This window comes from Mixophyes fleayi, chromosome 9 (genome assembly GCF_038048845.1).
Source record: "Mixophyes fleayi isolate aMixFle1 chromosome 9, aMixFle1.hap1, whole genome shotgun sequence".
In the NCBI taxonomy this organism is placed as follows: domain Eukaryota; kingdom Metazoa; phylum Chordata; class Amphibia; order Anura; family Limnodynastidae; genus Mixophyes; species Mixophyes fleayi.
The window spans coordinates 104418386-104441024 of record NC_134410.1 but is presented as its reverse complement, the minus strand read 5'-3'; the positions used below and the strand labels follow the sequence as shown (position 1 = coordinate 104441024).

General features: G+C 40.7%; 1 protein-coding gene across 1 annotated transcript; it reads left to right on the top strand.

Annotated features, from left to right (window-relative positions):
• The first annotated feature begins 10709 nt into the window (after positions 1-10709).
• On the top strand, positions 10710-19381 carry PDCL (phosducin like). The gene is made up of 4 exons (XM_075184765.1): positions 10710-10817; positions 15253-15412; positions 17311-17492; positions 18701-19381. The coding sequence occupies exons 2-4, from the start codon at positions 15259-15261 to the stop codon at positions 19247-19249; spliced, it is 885 nt and encodes a 294-aa protein (XP_075040866.1). The 5' UTR covers positions 10710-10817; positions 15253-15258; the 3' UTR covers positions 19250-19381.
• Positions 19382-22639: the final 3258 nt, after the last annotated feature.

Here is a 22639-nt window from a genome sequence, read left to right as displayed (position 1 = left end):
ACCAAAAATCCACCTATTAAGTGTGGAATTATTTTTACACAAATCCTGACAACAGTTGTCTAGTCTAGTCATTTGTGGCGTTTTTAAAGCCACTCAGTAGATGTAGGGACCTTAACCATCTAGGATCCTCATCCACGATACGGCATTTTTCAGCGAGTTCATGGAAAGCTGTTGGGAAAATCAGAAACTTAGGTTAAAAAAAATAACAACAAGCAGTCCAGCATCATCTACCTTCCTTCTCTCATCTACATCATCATCATCATCACCATTTATTTATATAGCGCCACTACTTTCGCAGCGCTGTACAGCACCTGCATTCTACACCCCCGACACCTTCATCAATATCCCCAGAAGCAACAACTGACTGTTAAACAATCCTTTGCAAGAGGAAGCAAGTATGAAACCTGTCACCCAATCGCAAAGCGGATCACGTACGCCATGGGTACTATGTTAGTATTAGATCTGCGTCCAATGTCCACTATTAATACAGTTGGTTTAAGACATTTAATTGAGGTCTTCTGTCCCTGTTAGGGTCACAAGCTGCAGCGGTGCCCAGCCGCCGCGACCCTTTTGCCTGCGTCCCGGGCCGTCGCTATGACGACCGGGACGTCACTTCCGGGGATTGTCCCGGCCGCTGCAGTTCACAGCGCCGTGTCCCGGCATTAGGTCCAGCGGGGCGCGCGCTATTTAACACATGAGATTAATTATGACAGCCACTAGTGCTTCTATTGGCCAGTGCTTGTTTATTAGGCAAGGAGGGCTTGGCCTCCCTGCCGGTTATAGCTCAGTGCTCCTGTGCCTAGCCTGCTCATGTGCCTCAGTGGTGTATTGCCTTTAGAACTTTGTCTTCCCGTGTATGACCCCTTGCCTGTTTACTGGATTCTGCCGTCTTGCCTGTGTCCCTGATCTTTTGGCCTGTACCCCAGATTCTGCTGACCTGCTCGTGACCCCGATTCTTTGGCATGTTTTTGACTATCCCTTTCTGCAAGTGACCCCTGACCTCGGCTCGTTCTCTGGAAACACGGACTGCCATAACTCTCCGTTCCTGGGTTCTCCGCAAACCAGTACACATCTCACGACCCTCCGTTTGTCTGCAGCCAAGTCTGGGACTACCACTAGGGGCAACAGTGAACACCAGTCTTTCGGAGTAGACTCCGGGTTTTGTGGTACTGGCTGCTGGGGTTCCTAAAGGTTAGCAAATGTCATCACTATACCATTTTACTAGAAAAGCTATTAATCACCTGTACCGGAAGGTTCCTAAAAATTTAATTATTGGGCTACAAAATGCCATTCTACCCACTGTACACTTAACCACAAATATGTGGACAAGCGGAACTGGGCAAACTAAAGATAATATGACTGTGACAGGCCACTGGGTTGGTCATTCGCCTTCACCAGCAGGGACAGTAGCAGCATGTACCCAAGTACGTCACATTTTTCAGAAGTAGGCTACTCTGTGTATCAGCGGTTTCACTAGGAGGCATACAGCTGACAATCTGTTACAAAAAGTAAGGGATGTCATTGCAACATAGCTAATCCTGCTTGGACTCTCCTGAGGATATGTGATTTCTGATAACGACACCAATATTGTTCAAGCATTACAGCAGGGTGGAATTCCATCACATTTAATGTTTTGCTCACACAATCAACTTGGTGTTACAGAACTTTTAAAAAATGACATGCAGGAGATGCTGTTTATGTCCCGAAAAATGTATGGTCATTTTCTGGTTTCTGCAACAGCATGTAGGAGAATGCAGCAGCTGCAAGAAAATATTTGAGGGTAATGTACTTTAGTCCAGCGAAGTAGTCACTTGTGAAGAGAGTGCAGACACGCTTAGCTTGAGTCAAGTGATTGCCTTAATAATACATTTTGAGAAGGAGCGACAGAAATTTAACGGATGAAATAAAACAAAGTAAATGTGCTAACTATATTTTAATTGTAGATTAAATACTTAATTTGCTTCGCCATGATCCAAGAGCTATCAACATCTTGTAATGACATCTTCTCCTTCAGTTTTTGTGCCAACTGCTTGTTGGAAAAAAAGTTGCTTTCCCAAGACACCCAGTGGTGATGCAGATGAGTCAGCACAACATTTTGATATTTGCTCTGCTGTAAAAGAATGGTCAAAAATCGTGACAGCTCTGGCCTAAAATGAACTATTAATTCCATTTGGAAGGCCATTATCGGCAATTACATCACAGTACACAGACTTCTATTATGGTGGATTCCAGTGGGGATGAATTAGTATTCTTTGAGGAAGATTAGCACTGAACCCTGCCACCTCTCCTGTTTCAGAGTGAGCTATGGTACAATAAAATGTAACTGCAGATTTAGACCAAGACTGTCAGCCCAATTATTTCTATTTCAGCAATTACAATTAGCAATGGAGATCTTCTCTTTGGGTGTTACCTATATAACGCATTTGAATTTGCCAGCAAATTCTACAGACAAGTCTGCTCGTCTTTCTCTTCATCAATGACTCTTAGCAATTGAGCACTAGTCTTTGAGTGTATATTACACCCAAACCTTATTAGTGCAGATTAGGAAAAATACAGTTTAATCCCTGCTAGGCCCTCCACCATCCTTTGCATATTAATAGTAGGATTGGTTGGAATTATGGGCAAGGTCACACATTTTTTGGTCAAGTCTTTCAAACCAGCCCAGATGTCAAACTGTTGTGGTCTGCCACCTGTGTCATCCCTGCTTGTGTTTGGAAAGTGCAAATTGGTGCCAGAACCTCACGTGCCAGAACTGCTTCCACTGGTTCCACACTGCTGCCACTGGTGCAAGAAGAAGGCTCAGTAACATTTTTAGATCTGGCAGTAATAGAGAAAGGTGAAGGCCTAATTCTTTCTTTGCCACTGCGTGTGTAGAATGACATGTTGGCAATTTTTTTTTTCTCGCCATTTAACTTTTCATCAATTACAGCTCTTTTTCTCTTTAACACGGTTAAATTTTTTCGTTTTTTTTGTTTTTTTCCCTGACTTAAAAAGACTATGTACTTTTACATAGGCTTTACCAGATGGCGTACAGGAAAGACTACCATCAGGACTGGTGCCAGCACCTGCTTGCTGATCCTGCTCATATGTGGACTGCTTTGAATCCATTTTAATGAGCCCAAAGCACTTGTAGTACAAAATATTAAATAGATAGTGCTGCTAGATAAGACTTTCAACACCAGAAAAATTGTAGTTTCACACTGGGGAATATGGGACACCCCAAAACACTTGTAGTGTAAAATATTAAATATATAGTGCTGCTAGATAAGACTTCAACACCAGAAAAATTCTAGTTTCACACTGGGGAATATGGGACACCCCAAAACACTTGTAGTGTAAAATATTAAGATAGTGCTGCTAGATAATACTTTCTGCAGCCAGAAAATAGTTTCTGTAGAAGGGAATATGACACCCCAAACAGTTGGTAATGTTTGCAAAAATGCCTACTCTATCCTTCTGTCGGGAATCGAACTCAAGACCCCAGTGCTGTGAAGCAGAAGTGCTAACCACTAAGACCAGATGACAGGTATGCCGACAGTAAGGAAGTGGTTAAAGAGGTATAGGGAGTCCCACATGGCACTTGTACTCACTGAACGAGCACGAAGGATACAGTGTATCATGCTGTGCCAGTATCGTACAGCCTGCATATGACCAAGCAGAATCAATGACAACCATGCAAGCCCCAGCAGAAAGACAAACAAAGTGGCGCCGCACGTGGAAGCGGAGAACGTTCTGCGGCGTCTGGATTCATTCCTATAGCTCAAAGGTTCCAGCAAATCAGAAGCAGGTAAGAGTAATCTATAGGGTCCCAACGACTGCCTCTCCTCAGACCAGACCAAGGTCTAGGGATGGTAGCCGCAGACGGAATAGGGAATATGCATGCCATAGTGCTGCCATACTAATTTCTGTTCAGCAATAATCAGCCAAGGGTCAGCAGCGCAGACACAGGCAAAGGTAGTCAGAATCCTACCAGGTGTTGCAGATATGTGGCTCCAAGAGCCGGTAAAGTCTACCAGTATTAGAAGAGCATTCTGGCTGAGATCAGTACATCCTGCACATTCCACGAGGAGACACCATTGTAGGCTTAGCAGGAAAAATGTTCGTACAGGCCTCTATTTTAGAGCCGTACTCCAGGGAAGAAATAAGTCCTCCATGAGCACAGGTTAGTGCTCGTTAACAGACCTCAGCTTCTCCCACAGGGATAGATGGTATGCGATTAGATGGCTGAGCGCGGATTAAAAATGCGGACATCTTTGCCGTTATTGAAAAATGATTTATTTATATGTGTTACTAATCGGCTTCTTCTTGGGATGGTGGTTGATCAGTGTCATAGACATTTACCCCTTGAACCAGCTCTTGGGAAAGGATCTGGTGGAGCTCATCTTGATATTCTGTGAATCCCATTTTAAGTGGGGGAGTACCACCTGTCCTTGCTGCTGCCTTCCTCTCCTCAGCCAGTGGGACTTGGACCATTTTAAGGGGCCCACTGCATTAACTATATGACACACAGTGGCCCATAGTTGCTTCTCCCGCGACACAGGGGTCTTAGCAGTCTGGCTGCATAAAATCTGGTCATAGCAGGAAATAATTGTTGATACTAAAACACAGATTTACTCAAGGTAAAACCATATGTTGCGCCCTGCTTTTGTCTTTTGGACCTGCCTCCTCTAATCCCTCCTGTGCCTCCTCTGTCCCTTCCTGCTCTACCTGTTCTCCCTGCTTAGCCTCCAGTCCAGGAGACTCACGAATTTCTGGAAGTCCTTCCGGACTCCCGGGAGAGTAGGCAAATCTCCCGGATACCAGCCAGCTCTGTAAATTTAATGGAAGGGGCGTTGCTTAGTGACAAGCGTCATTGTGGCCTGCTCCCTATTTTTATTGGTCCAAAATACCGATGACACCCACCTGACTCCCGGGAAACAAGTTGCCTATGTTGGCAAGTATGACTTACCCTTGTGTTTCAAACTCCCATAGTCCCATAGATTGTAAGCTTGCGAGCAGGGACCTCTTACTTCTCTGTCTCTATGTATTACGCAGTATTGTTTTATTAATGTTTGTTCCCAATTGTAAAGCGCTACAGAATTTGCTGGGGCTATATAAATAAATTGATGATGATGATTGTGTGGCATTTCTATGTTCTCCCTAGGTGAATTGGCTGCTATCAAATTGATGTGGGTGTGTGTTGCAGGTTTCGACTGTAAGCTCAAAAGGGGCAGGGACTGATGTACAGTGCTGTGGAATTAGAGGCGCTATATCATCATCATCATCATCATCGAAGGGAAAGCACTGGTGCTGCGCAACGAGATTCTTCCCGTTCTGCAGTACATGACCCAAGCTTGGCCACCACTTGCTGCCGTCTATAAGACCATCACAGGACAGTCATCCACTTCATCTGGGGCTCCAAAATGGAGAGAGTGAAGCGGTCAGTTATGTACAAGGAGCCCCTCAAAGGTGGGAAAGGGATCCTCGATATCCTCACCATGCTGCAGGCCTTCTTTGTTTGTAACTGCATCTGCAGGACCCTCATGGAAAAGAACATTTGCTCTGCTAGGAAGTCCATGTCTCGCTTCTTCCTTCTGCCTCTTTAGAGGACCCTTGGTTGGGACAAGTGGGACAGCTCCTTCTCTTACAACTGGACTACACCTTGGTTTTACCTGGATGTTGGACAATTTGTGAGGGAGCACCATCTGGAAGGACTTAAGCCAGACTTGTGGAAGCCAAAAACTATCCACAAGCTCATCAGAGTGAAAGACTTTATGGAGTCTGTTCCAAGGCTTCCTGTTGCTACAGCCAAACACGTCTGGGAGAATGTGGCCTCTAAGAGGCTGACTAAAAGACATAAGGACATTGCAAGGATGGCTATCCAGGGAGGTCTGCCTCTCAGGATATTCATGCACTCCCGGAACCTGTGCAGATATGTTCATTGCCCCTTTTGCATCACCAGAAGGGAAACAGCTCAGCATATTTTTTGGGACTGCCCCACTGCACAGGCACTGTTGGATGCCCTGGCACATGAACTTAATAACAGTGTGCCCAGGAGTTGCCTTTCATACCATTCGGTATTTTATAGGGATGTGCACCGGCGACTTTTGGTGTCTCGTGTTTTGTGTTTTGGATTCGGATTTTCGCGATGTTTTGGGTTCGGATTTGTTTCGCAAAACACCTGCCGAAAGGTTTTGGTTCGGATTTAAGGTTTTGGATTCGGATTTTTTTTGAAAAAAGCATAAAAAGTTCAAAAATCAAGTTTTTGGGCTTATTTTCACTCCTACGCTATTAGTAACCTCAATAACATTCATTAACAAGCATTTCCACTAATTTACAGTGTATTCTGAACACCTCACAATATAGTTATTAGTCCAAAACGTTGCAACGAGGTATCTTTCTGGACTGCGTAGTGGAGTGGTCCCCACAATATATTAAGAAAACCATCAACTGGTCTTAATCGCACCAAAAAATGTACCTGGACTGCGTAGAGGAGTGGGTCACCACAATATAATTTTAAAACCCTGAACTTGTATGATTCGCACCAATAAATGTATCTGGACTGCGTAGAGGAGTGGGTCACCACAATATAAGAAAACCATCAACTGGTCTTAATCGCACCAATAAATGTATCTGGACTGCGTAGAGGAGTGGGTCACCACAATATAATTTAAAAACCCTGAACTTGTATGATTCGCACCAATAAATATATCTGGACTGCGTAGAGGAGTGGGTCACCACAATATAATTTAAAAACCCTGAACTTGTATGATTCGCACCAATAAATGTATCTGGACTGCGTAGAGGAGTGGGTCACCACAATATAATAAGAAAACCATCAACTGGTCTTAATCGCACCAAAAAATGTACCTGGACTGCGTAGAGGAGTGGGTCACCACAATATAATTTAAAAACCCTGAACTTGTATGATTCGCACCAATAAATGTATCTGGACTGCGTAGAGGAGTGGGTCACCACAATATAATAAGAAAACCATCAACTGGTCTTAATCGCACCAAAAAATGTACCTGGACTGCGTAGAGGAGTGGGTTACCACAATATAATTTTAAAACCCTGAACTTGTATGATTCGCACCAATAAATGTATCTGGATTGCGTAGAGGAGTGGGTCACCACAATATAATAAGAAAACCATCAACTGGTCTTAATCGCACCAAAAAATGTACCTGGACTGCGTAGAGGAGTGGGTCACCACAATATAATTTAAAAACCCTGAACTTGTATGATTCGCACCAATAAATGTATCTGGACTGCGTAGAGGAGTGGGTCACCACAATATAATAAGAAAACCATCAACTGGTCTTAATCGCACCAAAAAATGTACCTGGACTGCGTAGAGGAGTGGGTTACCACAATATAATTTTAAAACCCTGAACTTGTATGATTCGCACCAAAAAATGTACCTGGACTGCGTAGAGGAGTGGTCACCACAATATAATTCATAAAAAACCCTCCACGGCTCTGAATTTCCCAAAAAAAAATTCTGGACTGTGTAGTGGGGTGGCCCCGGTACTAAATTTGTTACCGGGGCCACAATACCTGCTCCAAGTTCCAAGTGTAGTGTTTATAACATATTAACACTACACTAATTCTAGCACGTCAAACCCTCTTCTTTTAAATAATGACAGGGCATTTAACTTTTGATTAAATTTTTTGAATTTGTTGACATTTTGTTTTACTTTTTGAACATGGCAAACGACTGTTGAATGGTCACATAATGCCCAAAAAATAGTTGCAAGATGGAATTGTCCTTGGGCCCTCCCACCCACCCTTATGTTGTTGAAATAGGACATGCACACTTTAACAAACCAATCATTTCAGCGACAGGGCCTACCAAACAACTGTGGCTGAAATGATTGGTTTGTTTGGGCCCCTACACCAATAAAACAATTCATCTCTCCCTGTACAGACTAAACAGGCTCTACTGAGGAAAGATGTCGTCCTCATCATCAACCTCTGATTCCTCTCCCCCTACAGTGTGTACTTCCTCCTCCTCACACATTATAAATTCGTCCCCGCTGGACTCCACAACCACAGGTCCCTCTGTACTATCTGGAGGGCAGTGCTGTACTTCATTGAGGAATTGATTATTCATTTTTATAAACATCATTTTTTCAACGTTGTGAGGAAGCAACCTCCTTCGCCACTCACTGACCAGGTTCCCCGCTGCACTAAAAACTCTTTCCGAGTACACACTGGAAGGGGGACAACTCAGGTAAAATAGAGCCAGTTTGTACAGGGGCTTCCAAACTGCCTTTTTTTTCCTGCCAGTAACAATATGGACTGTCTGACATGTCTATTTGGTGGTGTTTTGTATATTTTTTTTATTAACTTTTTTTTAATTTTTTAAACACTTGGGAATATTGGGGAAATAACTATGCCCTTAGAAGCACAGAGCACGGGACACAGGACCACTGGACTGAACAGGACACAGCACACAGGACCCAGCAGCACCACTGAACTCAAAATTGACAGAGCACAGCACACAGCACCACTGGACTGATACTGCAGAATGTGTGAACTTTGTAATATTGCAGCAGTACCACTGGACTTTTACTGCTGAATGTGTGAACTTGGTTATATTGCAGTACCAATGGGCTTATACTGCAGGATTGGTTTGGCAAATTTTGTTGTAATTAAAAAAAAATTTAATTAGTTTTTTGTATATTTTTTTTTAATTTTTTTAAACACTTGGGAATATTGGGGAAATAACTATGCCCTTAGAAGCACAGAGCATGGGACACAGGACCACTGGACTGAACAGGACACAGCACACAGGACCCAGCAGCACCACTGAACTCAAAATTAACAGAGCACAGCACCACTGGACTGATACTGCAGAACAGAACACAGCACAGCACAGAACTAAACAGCACAGCACGAGATCTACCAGAACAAAGGACCACCTAACACACCCTCCCTCTACCCTGATCAATGCCCGAGTGAAGATGGCGGCGACTAGCGGGGAATTTATAGGTTCCGAGTATCGCAAGATCCGACAACGGGATTATGACTCGGAGCCTCGCTTTCAATTTTTCATTTGGCGCCAATACCCGGATCCGTCTTGGATCCGACTCGGATCGGCAACGTTCGGGTGGGCTCGGATTCAGGAAATCCGAGTGCGCTCATCTCTAGTATTTTATGAATTATTTTCTGGCACCCACACCGTTGAGGCAATCCAGGAGGCCTGGCGCCTTATGAACTGTTTTAAGGACACTATGTGGCTTGCCAGGAATCGCCTCATCTTGAAGCGTGAGATGATCATCCAGGACTGTCGCAGGCTGATCCACGGCCTGCTAAGAGACTATAACACCCTTGACAATCGTGAGGAAGAAGACGACGATTGATTGTTATTGATTGTTGTCTCCCTCTTCTCCTTCTCCTCCTATGTATATTTTTGATCATTAAAATGTTGGTTTGTGTCTCCCCTCCCTTCCCCCCTTGCAACCATTCCCCCATCACATATTGAAGTATTATTGATTGTAATGCCTTATTTATGCACTCTTCCCTTTTTGTGTCTGTCCTCAATAAAGGAGCTCGTGACTTCCCCACCCTACCCATCTCACCTACCTCCCCCTCACATCCAATGTTTTTCTGATATGTTATGATGATTAAGTTTGAATGGTTAGTGCAGTACTTGATGTATAGTGTAGGATGTTATATCTTGTAGTTTATGCCTTGTATTTTACTAAAATGTATGCATGATTATATTTTATGATGTACTGTGTACACTTGAATGTAATGTATTGTATGTGTTTTTTTTGTACTTTATGCAAAATAAGCTAGATTTTCAATAAAAAAAAATCATCAGCTATTTATATAGCTCTACTAATTTTTCCACGCTGTACAGAGAGCTCACTCACATCAGTCCCTGTCCCATATGAGCTTACAATCTAAATTCCCTAACATACACACAGACAGACAGACTAGGGTCAATTTGGTAGCAGCCATTTAACCTACTAGTATGTTTTTGGAAGGTGGGAGAAACTGGAGCACCCGGAGGCAACCCACGCAAACACGGGAAGAACATACAAACTCCACACAGATAAGCTATATAATTGATGTTTGTGTGTGTTTCCTCCGGTTGCTCCTGGTTGTCTACAGAGCACTGTGTTCACATGGCGGCACAAAATACATAAATGATAACAAAATAAATAAAAACAGAAAAAAAAGGTAATCCTGGATCATAGGAATTCGTTTTTTGGGTTTTTATTTTACTGTAAGGCTATTTACTATCACACTTCAGAACTTGATCAGCAGGAACAAACAGGTTCTTTCACATGAAGGGAGCTTGTGAATAGAGGAAGCTATTTACCCTTCAGCATAAGGTCCTTGCCGAGAAGGAAAAACTAGTTGCAACTCTCCAATTGCCCAGCCCAGATAATAGCAGTAATATTCCCAATTCACTAACAAGTGCTCGCTTATCTGCCAGCAGAGTGCGCTGTGCACTACCATTCAGCTCCCTTCTGCTCTTCCCTACAAAGTAATATATACATCTCAACAGCAGCATCTTTAGCTTAGTCCTCTTATATATGCGCAGTAAGCAGCTGAGACAGCCAATCATCAAATGATGACTCATTCTTTCGTCCTATCAGCGGCGGGTGTGCTCCCTGTTGTTCGTTCAGTACCAATCAAATCGTCCTGGAAACGGGAAGTAAGATTTAGCCAATCATCATTCTTGTGACACTGTTCATTTCAGCAAACAACCAATCAGAACAATGGTTGCTTGGAGCTGTTGGCACTGGTGTGTATGGGAGGAGAAGCTATCTGACCGCTTCCCGTTTGAACACAAGGACCGGGAGGAGCAGACCAGACATCGTATGTATTCCTTGTGTATTGTTTACTTTGTCCAGCTTATTGCCGAGCATTGTTTGTGTGACTGTTTACCACATGTAATCATTAGCACAGTCTTGTCCTTTCGGAGGCGCTGTGACCAGGTATGTTCCGGAAGTGTCCGGCTCTGATCAGTATTAGCAGATGAGCCTTCTTCTGGAGGCTTATATCGGCCTCCACCAGCAGGCGGCGCTGTGACTATGTATTTTCCAATAGTGTTCCTGTTTAGTATTTTACATAGTTGGCATGTTATCTAATAAATTCTGTCACTAGTTACTATATGAGTAATTCACATGGATATTACGCTTCAGGACATCAATACCTCTCACATTAGGAATCCCTGTATAGGTTGACACAGCTTTAGTTTGAAGATGACTGAGTAGGATATGGTGGAAATAAGTACTAATGTATGTGCAAGTTGGATAAATTGCATTTGAGCATCAAAAAAATGTATTGTACTTTTGTAGTTGACCTAGGAGCTTACCTTATTGATTGCATTGAGGCTGGTGTCACATTGGTGAATTTTGCCTTAGCCTTCCCATTTACCATCTTTTATCAATAAATGTAGTTTCTGTATTGATGTCATGTACGCAACATTACTCTGTAGAAGTCTTTTAATATAGCATATACCTATTATATTATGCAGTGATTTACAGGGAATATTTTAGTCATTCACATAAGTCCCTATCCCAGTGGAGCTTACAAGTTGTACCCCATACAATATGGACACACTAGGATTAAGTTAATCAGAAGCTTGTGAACCTACCCTGTAAGTCTTTTGGGTGTGGAAGGAAACCAGAGCAAACTGACACAACATCATCATCATCATCTATTTATTTATATAGCGCCACTAATTCCGCAGTGCTGTACAGAGAACTTACTCACATCAGTCCCTGCCCAAATGGAGCTTCCAATCTAAATCCCCTAACATACACAGACCGAGAGAGCCTAATGTCAATTTAATAGCAGCCAATTAACCTACCAGTATGTCACAGATGGGGCCTCTGTTGGAATTAAACCCATGACCCCACCCCAATGCCGTGAGGCAGCAATTCTAAGCACTGTACAATCTTCTTCATCAGCAGCTATTTATATAGAAGCACTAATTCTGCAGCGCTGTACAGAGAACTCATTTGAAGCTTACAGTCTAAATTCCCTAACACACGGGTCAATTTGATAGCAGCCAATTAAACTACTAGTATGCTTTTGGAGTGTGGTAGGTAACCGTGCACCTAGTTTCAAGAGTGTATTAGTCCTTATGACAATGGATCCCAAACATTCTCAGTTCGAGGCACCTTTAGGGTCTCCATAATTTTTTAAAAGCTCCACTAAGCAAAAATAATTACCAAGTAGTCCCCTGCCTTGCTTATCACCGGCCCTGGCAACGGCACCCCTGTGAGATCGCTGCGGCACCCAGTTTGGGAACCACTGCCTTAATGACATAAATTCAGAAATTAAATTATGACCCATAAAAAAAAGTAGAAAACCTTGTTTCTTTGGCTTGAACACAGGTTTTTTGTTTGGCAGTGACCCCAGCCTGAAAGCTTCAGCGTACCTCAGGAGATTGAAGCTGAATACACTTCAAAGCAGCATATCTGTTGCTTACAAACATTTAGCAAAATAGAGGAACAGTGCTTTGATACTTCAGTAGCTTTTGACAGCTCTTGTGTAGCATGATAGAGCTTTTTTCATTAATTTCAATAAACCTGGATTTCAGCAGATTTTATCAAATTATTTAATTTGCTAGGTGAAATGATTCATGAACGTTAGATACTTTTGAATCGGCTAGTGCAAATGTAATGAGCGGATCCCATAGACTTTAGTGACATGAATTAACACCAGATATCTGCTGTTTTTTTACTAACACACAAAAAGGTGCTTCCAAAACACAGGTGTGACATCAGCTTAACATGGAACAGAAATAAGGCTGACATCAACCAATGTGAAACTTATTCCATGTTACACTGAATTAGTGAGTGCTGGTGTGCAGGGTATCAAGGCATAAAATCATATTTTTGGATGGCCTGACAGTACTTACAAGCAGATTTACATATTCATCTCCAAACAGACATTCCTCAGCCCCCAAAATGCAGTCTTCAGTTTGCTTTTAATTTGCAATTTTCAGTTATGGCAACCTATTAAAGCAACTATAAATTAACACAGTTAAAAACTGTTCTTGCAAATATAAAATTTTAGACCGTTTAATGTTTGTATGCATTTATGCATTTGCCATGCATTCTAAAGACCATTAATAATCATTAAAAGTGCAGTCTCACATATAGGATTTTTTAAAAAAAAATTAGCAGAATAGCGTTGATGGCTCTTTCTTCGCAGATCTGCTTTCTATCTCGCTCTCATTGCAAATGTGCAGGCGTGGTCAAGCAGGTCTCTGCATGCTTTTTTTTTGCAGAGAATAAATGTAGCAGTGCCAGTATTAGTTGCACACAACCACGGCATTGACATGGAGACAGGGCCAGGGAAGTATCTGGAGACACTTTTAATTGTTGTCACTAAGAACACTGCAGATGTGCACTTGTGCAGTAAGCTGAGTATGTTTGCTGGCAGTATTTTTTTCCCCAGACACTTTAAGGAAACAAACAGTTGTAGTGCCTTGCAAATGACCTCCTATTTGATGGTAGCAGGCTGTAATTTTGCACCCTGGGGTGAACATGTTAAAACTGTGTTCAGAGATCACTTGAATCAGAATTAATGTGCTCCTGGCCATGTCATTTTACCAACTGATTATTAATTATAGTCTTCATCTGACAGTTCAATAGCTAGACTGCCTGCATCCTATAGCCATATCTGATACAGTTTCCTAAATGTCAATTTGTGCGTACGCCACTTGTTCAATGCTCATTTATAGACCATACTTACCTACTTTCTCTAATCTGTTTCTGGGAGGTGGCGGGGCAAATCGCATCACTTTGGCCCCGCGGCGAAAATTGCGTTTTGTCGCGCGGGGGGGGGGGGCTGCAAAATGACGCTATTTACAGCGAAACGCGTAATTTAGTGGTGGCTGCAGCGGGATGCGGGAGATTTGCCAGCTCTCCCGGGAGTCTGGGAGACTGACCCAAATTTCGGGAGTCTCCCGTGAGAGTGAAAATATTCAGGACAAGTATTCATGTTTTGAGGTTGGCAACAGTGCGGTGACGTTACACCAAACCAATAAGTTATCGCTTCCCTGTGTTTTCTATACATGCATTTACAGTATATATTAGGATTAATTCAGAAGTGGGATCGGAATATCAAGATTCTTTTGACCATTCCTGCTCTAAATAAAAATGTACTTCATTTACATTATGTTAAAGTTTTTAAAATGGTCTGAACCTCACTTTGTTTCTTTGCAGGGGTAAGTGAACTGCCCCAATATACAGCACATATGAAAAAGGGTTTTCCTTCTGCTCAAAACCCAGTGAAGAGGGAGCACTTTATATATACCTTATCTTTGCAACACCAACTTTGTACCGCCACCATCTTATAGAGACACCACAATACACTCTGCCGTCTGCTTCATGCTTAATCCCTCAAGCTGCTTTGTATGCTTAACTGAATGCAGCGCAAATTTGGTACAGACCCTGACACACAAAATATAAATACAGCTTTTTGACGTTGAGATCTAAGCATCGGAAGCCATACTTTAGTCTCCATGGCAACTTAGCCAGGATTTACTGAGGCATAGACAGATGCCTAAGCTCTAGAGGGCTCACCTTCTGTTTCATTGTCTGCCCTGTGCTAGTATCATGGTATGTCCAATGTCACTTTCTTTCTGTAAAACTATATAGAAAAGGATAATAGTAATAATAATTAATCTAAGTGCTTTTTGGGGTCACCTACCCTCACTCCACTAGGTGAGCCCTTTCCCTTGTAATCACGTCTGCGTTTATTATGTCCCTGTTTTATGAATACATACTTTTTCTGTGAACTGTGAATGACATAATGCTATGCAATTAGCACAGCCGTCAGAAAACAAACTGCTGCACAGCTTAGATGTAGGGGCTTATCTAATAAAATAGTGCAAAGAGCAATGATGTGCTGTAATCCATAGCAACCAATCCGGTATCGGCTTTTGACATTCTTGTACAGTAGGACTTTTAAATGGGAATATCTGATTAGTTATTATGCATGTGTACTGCTAGCAGTTGTTTACTAAATGAGCCTTATAGCATACCTCACAACAGTCCCGATTCATAGACCTTGATAGGGTCAGGACTTATACACAATTTGTCAGGCTTCATCGAAAAGTGGGTATAATTGAGCAGATCTGTCGGGTTTGTGTAGATCAAGGACAAGGATTATTTTGTCTTGCTTTATCCTGGATAAATGTTATGATGTAAATGCAACATAATATAAATTCATATTTTTATGTAATAAAAAAGAAAACTTGCACAGATCCACTCATCTTTTTCGATATGCTTAGGACACAATGACTACCCTTGATGATAAGCTGCTGGGAGAAAAGTGTCAATACTACTACAGCAGCAGCAGTGATGATGAGGACAGTGATCAAGATCGCAAAATACGACAAGACCCTGTTGGAGAATCAGATGGGGGGAAAGAAGGTAGCACCACTAATACAGGTAACTTCAAAGGTTTCAGAGTTTACTTTGTTGTGAAGTTTGTTTTGTCTTTTTTTTTTTAACCCATAAAGTTCATTGGTAAATAACATTTCACTCCAATTTATATTTTGACAGTCTCATTATAGAGTAGAGTAGCACAACATAAAGTTTGAAGGACAATATTGAGTTACAGACGGACAATTCTTACTTTACATCTGTTGAACATGGTTACACAATCGCACAATGATAAGAACATTATCATGTATGCTGTATATTGAGAATTCCAAGAAAAGGTGATGTAGATTAGGTATGGGAGCTGGGTTAATTCAGGAGTTATCTGACAATATAAGTATTAATTTACGCATGGACCGGGATTAACAGATTCATTTACAGGTTCTCTAGAAGCGTCATAACTAAACTAAGCCCTGAGTTGTGTAAGGCCGATCTGCATGAAAAAACATAAATTAATGTCCATTAACCTGTATTATCACTGGTTCATAAAATGTCTTACATTGGAAATGATTAAAATTTGACAAAGTACTTGCATTTCAGCATACTACATTATAGCAGATCTGTCACTTTCTCAGTCTCACAAAGTCTAAGACTGGAGGGAATTTGTGAAAGACATTTTTTGTTTCTTTTAATCAAAAAATGAAAACTGTACCAGGAATCTACCCCGTTACTACTCTTCCCATACATGCCCTGTTTCCAGCCTTCTATTGTATCCAAAATGTACTGGTTAGCAATTTCAGGGGGGCATCATCCTAGTAATGACAGCCGACTCCTAAGCTGGCCAGCCCAAGGTTGGTTTTTTTTAATTGAAGAACTGAAAATTAAATCTATGGAGCTGTTCTCTAATCCCTCTGTTGTTGGTGTTAGAGTCAGAATATTGACTGTTGGGCTCCAGGAATGACAACTGCTGCCCCTAACTGTACAAGGTGTCCCTGTCTATTATACCAATGGTAACAGAAAAAAATAAGTTTAAAAGTATTTTATTGAACTAAAAAAATCCCACCCTTTCCCAAAGTAAGTGATTAAACCGTAATTCTAGAACATCCTCTTGTATTTTACTTCTAATGCCAATAAGTGGTTCATTGTACTTAGTCCCTGTGTGTGGCATAGTTAACACTTCTGGAAGCGCACCCAGGTGCTAATTTTGGAAGAGGCCATATATCCATCATAGACAGTAAACATTAAAGAGTACACAGATGCACTTGTGCATGTGTTCCATTCATTGTTCCCCATATGCACGATAGTGTGATATTTGGGTTTTCATTTATCAATGTTAGCTTATGTGGCACCAACACATTTTGCAGTGCTTTACAATTGAGGCTATAATAAAACAAGACTGGGTATTGACAGAGGACTAAGAGAACCCTGCTCGCCAGCTTAATATATATATATATATATATATATATATATATATATATAATATATATATATAGAAACTAAGATATATTGCTTTTCAGATTGATCTCACCCTGCAATGTGTGATTGTTGCAATGTTATTTTTGTATAACTTTTTGCTTGAGAAGGCTTATCTTGATTCTTCTGCTTTTTTACTCATTTACATCTCAATTTCTGAGGCTCATCCAACAGATTGTTATCATGTACAGTGTTCCCTTTTCCTAAAATACTATCGCAAGGGTATCACATGACACAGTGCAGTTATATTGCAAAGGAGCCTTAATAGGCGGAGGGTTTAATAGATTATCTAGGTGGTCTACTTGAGCTACTAAAATGTCAATAAATCTGGATAAATAATAATACAGGGGTAGTAGGATAAAAAAAAACAATAGTTTTAGAAATAACCTTTCAAAATATGAGTGTTAAACAAACATAGCATTAAAAACTGTTGTTGCAATGCTCCGTCTTTATCGTTGTTTTCATTCTGAGATTCAATGCTTATTTTTGTTTAGGTCCAAAAGGGGTCCTTAATGACTGGAGGCGTTACAAACAGATGGAGACTGAGCAAAATGAGGAACAACGGAGAGAAATGGAACAGCTTATTAAGAAGCTCTCTATGACGTGTAAATCTCACCTTGATGAAGAGAAGGACAAACAGAAAGAGAAAGAGCTTGGAGAAAAGATGAACGGGAAGGTATAATCTAATAACACTGTGCAGCTCAGTTTTTCATTATATTATAATATCTTCTTATTTTCACATCAGTCCAGCAAGGGTATTGACAAGTTTTGATTTTAAAGTTTTGGAAAGTATTCATTATTTTGCTTTTTTTTTTTTTTTTTTAAAGTTGCCCAGAATCGCATATGAAATCTTTAAAACAATAGAATTTTTCTTTACTGATCTAGGGGTAAATGCATCATACCCCGGTTTTTTCAACTCGCCGGGAATCGGCGAGTTGACAGCTAAAATTTAAAGCGGCGCTGGCTTGTAAAGGCAAGCGCTGCCTTTACAAGCCAGCGCCACTTTAAATTTTAGCTGTCAACTCGCCGATTCCCAGGGAGTTGAAAAAAACGGGGTATGATGCATTTACCCCTAGAGTTCTTGACTTGACTAGGTTCATCTATTCAGGAGCAATAAACTTTTAATGTGCAGTATTTTACAAAAGAGATCAACTAACAGCATTAACAAATCTGCATGTAAAATTAAAGATGTTTAATATAAAGGATTGATCATGGTGAAACATGTTTCTCCTATGCATACTACACTTCCTGCCAGTAACAGGAGGACAATATCTTGCAATGAGTTAGATAACCAGCTAATATACAATATCAAGCATTTTAGATGCTGTTTTGAAGATTGTACATATTTATTTGCGAAGGTGTCACATTGTGTTTTTATATTAAAAAAAACAACATGTAACTTTTTCTAGAGCTTCAGCACTCTTGTGGGACAGGAAACACAGTATTCAAAAGAATCTTTGTGACACACCCCTTAGTTCAGATATTATAATGAAACATTTGTATACATGATGCTAGTGCTTATTTATTTTAAAGTAATTTGCATCGCAGATGTGTGCATCTTTACAATATCTCTGCTGTTGTGGTCTGAGGGCAAAATTTGAAAACTAGTGGTCTAACCTCCTTTAATTCAGTTGTGCCACTGGCATTATTTTTGGGAAGCTTCAAATAAGAATTGCTGTTGTACAGTCAATGAGCTCAGTTTACCGGTCACAGAGATAAAGTAGTCATAGTAGCAATATAGACATTAAAGTAAGTTTGGCCTTTTAGGGACAGCTGTAACATAGAATAGTTGATGGGATAGCAACAATTTTTACATTTATACAAATTGTAAGAATATTATAATTCCAAATATCGGTGAGCCTTTCATTATTATTTTCTTGTTAGATGACCATGCAAGAGTACAATATGCTGAATGAGGAAGATGATGAAGATTTCTTACAGCAATACAGAAAGCAAAGAATAGAGGAGATGAAAAACCAGCTCTGCCAATCTAAGCTCTTCAAGCAAGTGTTTGAAATTAACAGTGGCCAGGAATTCTTGGATACTGTAGATAAAGAGCACAAAAATACTCTTGTGATCATTCTCATTTATGAGGATGACATTGCTGGGGCAGAGGCTGCAAATGGCAGCATAATCTGCCTGGCATCAGAGTACCCTGGAGTGAAATTCTGTAAAGTAAAAAGTTCCCTTTTAGGAACCAGCACCAAATTCACCAAGAATGCTTTGCCGGCCCTCCTTGTCTACAAAGCGGGAGAATTAATTGGTAATTTTGTTCGGGTAACGGATCAACTTGGGGAAGATTTTTTCGCCGTTGACCTGGAATCGTTTTTGAACGAGTGCAGCTTGTTACCGGAAAAGGATCTGCTCCGCACTTCAATTTGTAATCCGTCTATTCATTGCTATAGCGATGACAGCGACCTTGAAATAGACTGAGCGATGAACATTTCTTGTTTAGTGATTTCTTGCCAGTAATTGTACATAGATGCATCATTATTTACATGCTATTTAATACTTGGTAGTTTTTTGATAAAATGGGTCAAATAAAGTGTAACCTGTTTTAGCATACTGTTTGTCATTCTCTCTATAGTTCACGGATACACAAGAAATCCGTTTAAAATTTCTTATACTTGGGCCTAGATTTACTAAACTGCAGGTTGGAAAAAGTGGAGATGTTGCCTATAGCAACCAATCAGATTCTTTCTCTCATTTTGTGAAATACACTAAATAAATGAAAGCTAGAATCTGATTGGTTGCTATAGGCAACATCTCCACTTTTTCCAACCCGCAGTTTAGTAAATATACCCCTTAGTGTTCTTATTAATTATTATCCCACCAACACATTCCGTATTGATTTACATCTCCAGGTGGTAATTCAGTGCAGTATCAATCCATTCCTGAGAACTTTTGTGACACAATGCTAGTGGTTGTGTTTTTAAAGTAATTTGCATCAAATCCTCTCTAGGACAGAATATGAAAACTAGTGGTCTAACTTCCCTTTTTCTTATTCTGTTGTACTTAGGAAGGAATATTCATTTCCAAAACATGATTGGTAGGTGACGTGGAGAAGGCTGAAATAAAGTGCACCTTAATATGACAAAGGCTTAGGCAGATGTCTTGCCTCTAAATATTTAGTCCTGTTGCTATGTCGAAATAAACCTGGCAACCATTGATAGAAAATATCCTGATAACTAGTTTCCAGGGTTGACAAGGAAAAGCGAAGGAGAAAAGAAAAGAGCTTATCAGAATTGAATGCGTTTCTGCTAGTTATGATTGTGAAAGGAATGGCAGACATGTACTGTCAGTGATCCCATTGAAGTACACCACCGTAAGCCTCTCCTCAGCCTTGAATGGCTGGTAATGGTGAACAGTAGCTTGCAGTCATATATAATGTGAAATATCTCAAGTTCTCAAGCTTTGGGAACTTGTACCTATATATCTGAATGTTATTAGTAGTGTCTTTATGTAAGGCACTTGTTATAAGTTTAGTAAATTGATAACCTTTGATTTGGATATATGATAGGCTGTGGATTTTTGTCATCTGTCATCTTTTGTGTATATCTGTCAGTTTGTTTCTTTTATTTCTGATCTAATCTGTGGTCCCTAAATAAATATCATCTGACCTTCTTATTCTTCACTAATCTTCATCACTGGAGTATTAAAACAAATGTCCGATGTAGTTTGGGTTATAGAGCGGGTTAACGTCATTACTTTAAGTGGTTCTGTAAACACAAGAAAGAAAATACTTGGTTGCAGGCTATTGAATGCAGGTGTGTGTTCCTCAAAATTCACCTGTGAAGCAATGGAACTTTTCCATTAACTAAAGACATGGGAGAAAAGGCTCTACTCCCTCCTTTAAAATATCTAACACTCCTCCTCCCCTAAATGTGCCTTATACACCCTTTCATCTCACTTAAATTGCATCACGCAAAACAAAATCTTGTTCTTGCATTGGGCTCAAAAGTAGGTGCACCCATTCATCTAATTCACACTGCAAGGAATGCCCCAGCTCATCCCATCAGAAGGTGCAAACTGCCATCTTGGCTCATAAATCCATGCACTTGCTTGTAAGAACGGGTGCATTTAGGTAAAAAGTAGGCATGCAACATCACAAAACAGCATTTGCACTGCATTTTTGTTCATTCATAAATAAGCTTTAATGTTACATGTAGCAGCTAGGGATGTAGCAATTGCGTAAGATTGGTTAAGACAATGGTGGCTTTGAATTGTGGCGGGTGCAAGGAGCAATCGTGTATCGGAAACATCAACATTGGTTTTTCTAAATGCAACCGTCTTTTTTTTTATAGGCAATGAAGTTGTAAATTAAACATTGAAAAAAAGGTTATGATGAAGATATATTCAGTCAGCTAATGTACACCTCATTGTACCATGTCCCAGATAGGGTATGACAGCTGAAGATCCCATTGCACTTCTGTCAGTTGCAGTAGGTCAGAGAACAAAAGCACTGAAGAATTGAAAATATGCCTGGAGTAAGAAATGCCAGTTCCTGCTATGTCACGCTGATGTGAATACCATTGTGAAAACTACATGAGTTCAAGCCATTCTGTTTGGTGCTAATGTGTCAGATGGCAAAGTAAGTCCGGGAACAGAACAGTGAGTTCAGCTTAGTACAAATGACCTTACATTTTCTCAAATGGACTTAATTGTACATCTCATGCATCATGAATATATCCAATTCCAAGTTCCAATTGTCAGTACCCCTGGAACGTGCAAAAAGCATCCACCTGAAAGAATAGGTCCAGGCCTGGTCTCCACATTGACATTGGAGGACATGTACAAAATTATTATTATTTTTTTTTGCAGGAGAAAAGGCTCTGCAGCCATCCACTGGCCAGGGGACGCCTCCGTAAATGTGTCCTATCCACCACTTGAATCTCCTTTAACACACATCTAGGGCCTGATTTCTGTTTGGACAGAACTTGTACGCAAGTTGTGTTTTAAAAAAAAAGAGCACAGGACTTACTTAGTTTTCACCATGTTGAAATTGAAGCGAATCTCGAGATGCGATTTTATTTGAATCTGGGTGCAAGTACGCTCTGCCTAAACGTTACTTGCCTTACGTAGACAGAACATACTTCTGTATATGCACTGTAAGATCACATCAGAATGCATACAAAAATATTTTATTATAAAATAAATGAACCATTAATAGTATATAATCATCAATATAAATATGGATTTTCAAAGTTGTTTTTATTTTTTATACATTCAATACATAAATCAAGATGCTTGTCATGGGTATAGTACATAGAATGTGTTTTTATAATCTATCTTATTTGTATACACATATTCTCTGCTAGCTAGTGGCATGCATATGTGTCCTGTTTAAAACAAAGACTATGCTGCATCAGTCAGCTGGTGCAATGGAAACAGCTAACATCAAGTGTACTTACTAGAAACCCAGGACTTGATTCAGTGTCATCTGCATCGGCAGGTGACTACAGTACACTGCCTACATTAATCCACCCTGCCCCTCCCCCGTTTCCGCCCCTCAAGTTGTAGCCTGTTGTGTCATTTGCTTACGGACATGAATTTCATGCAATAGCGTTCATTGGCAAAGATCCGTTCTGAGCAGGCGTAGAGCTATTTCACGCAGGATATGCTTTGCAAATTACTAAGCCTAGCACTTATTAGAGTGCTACCGAATTGCCCAGTTTCTCCAATGTGGCCAGCAGGGTGGTACAGTGATTAGCTTTGCTGCCTCACAACCAGAGCACATGCAAACACAGTTTGTGTGTTCTCCCTGTGTTTGTATGCAATTTCTCTAGTTGTTCAGGTTTCCCCCTACGGTCCAAAAACATACGG

What these genes read in the sequence shown, in the direction of transcription:
- PDCL (XM_075184765.1), top strand. Translation starts at nt 15,259, where the DNA reads ATGACTACCCTTGATGATAAGCTGCTGGGAGAAAAGTGTCAATACTAC. An exon ending in AGGTAGCACCACTAATACAG is followed by an intron (nt 15,413 to 17,310) that starts GTAACTTCAAAG and finishes ATTTTTGTTTAG; the next exon opens with GTCCAAAAGGGGTCCTTAAT. An exon ending in GAGAAAAGATGAACGGGAAG is followed by an intron (nt 17,493 to 18,700) that starts GTATAATCTAAT and finishes TTTTCTTGTTAG; the next exon opens with ATGACCATGCAAGAGTACAA.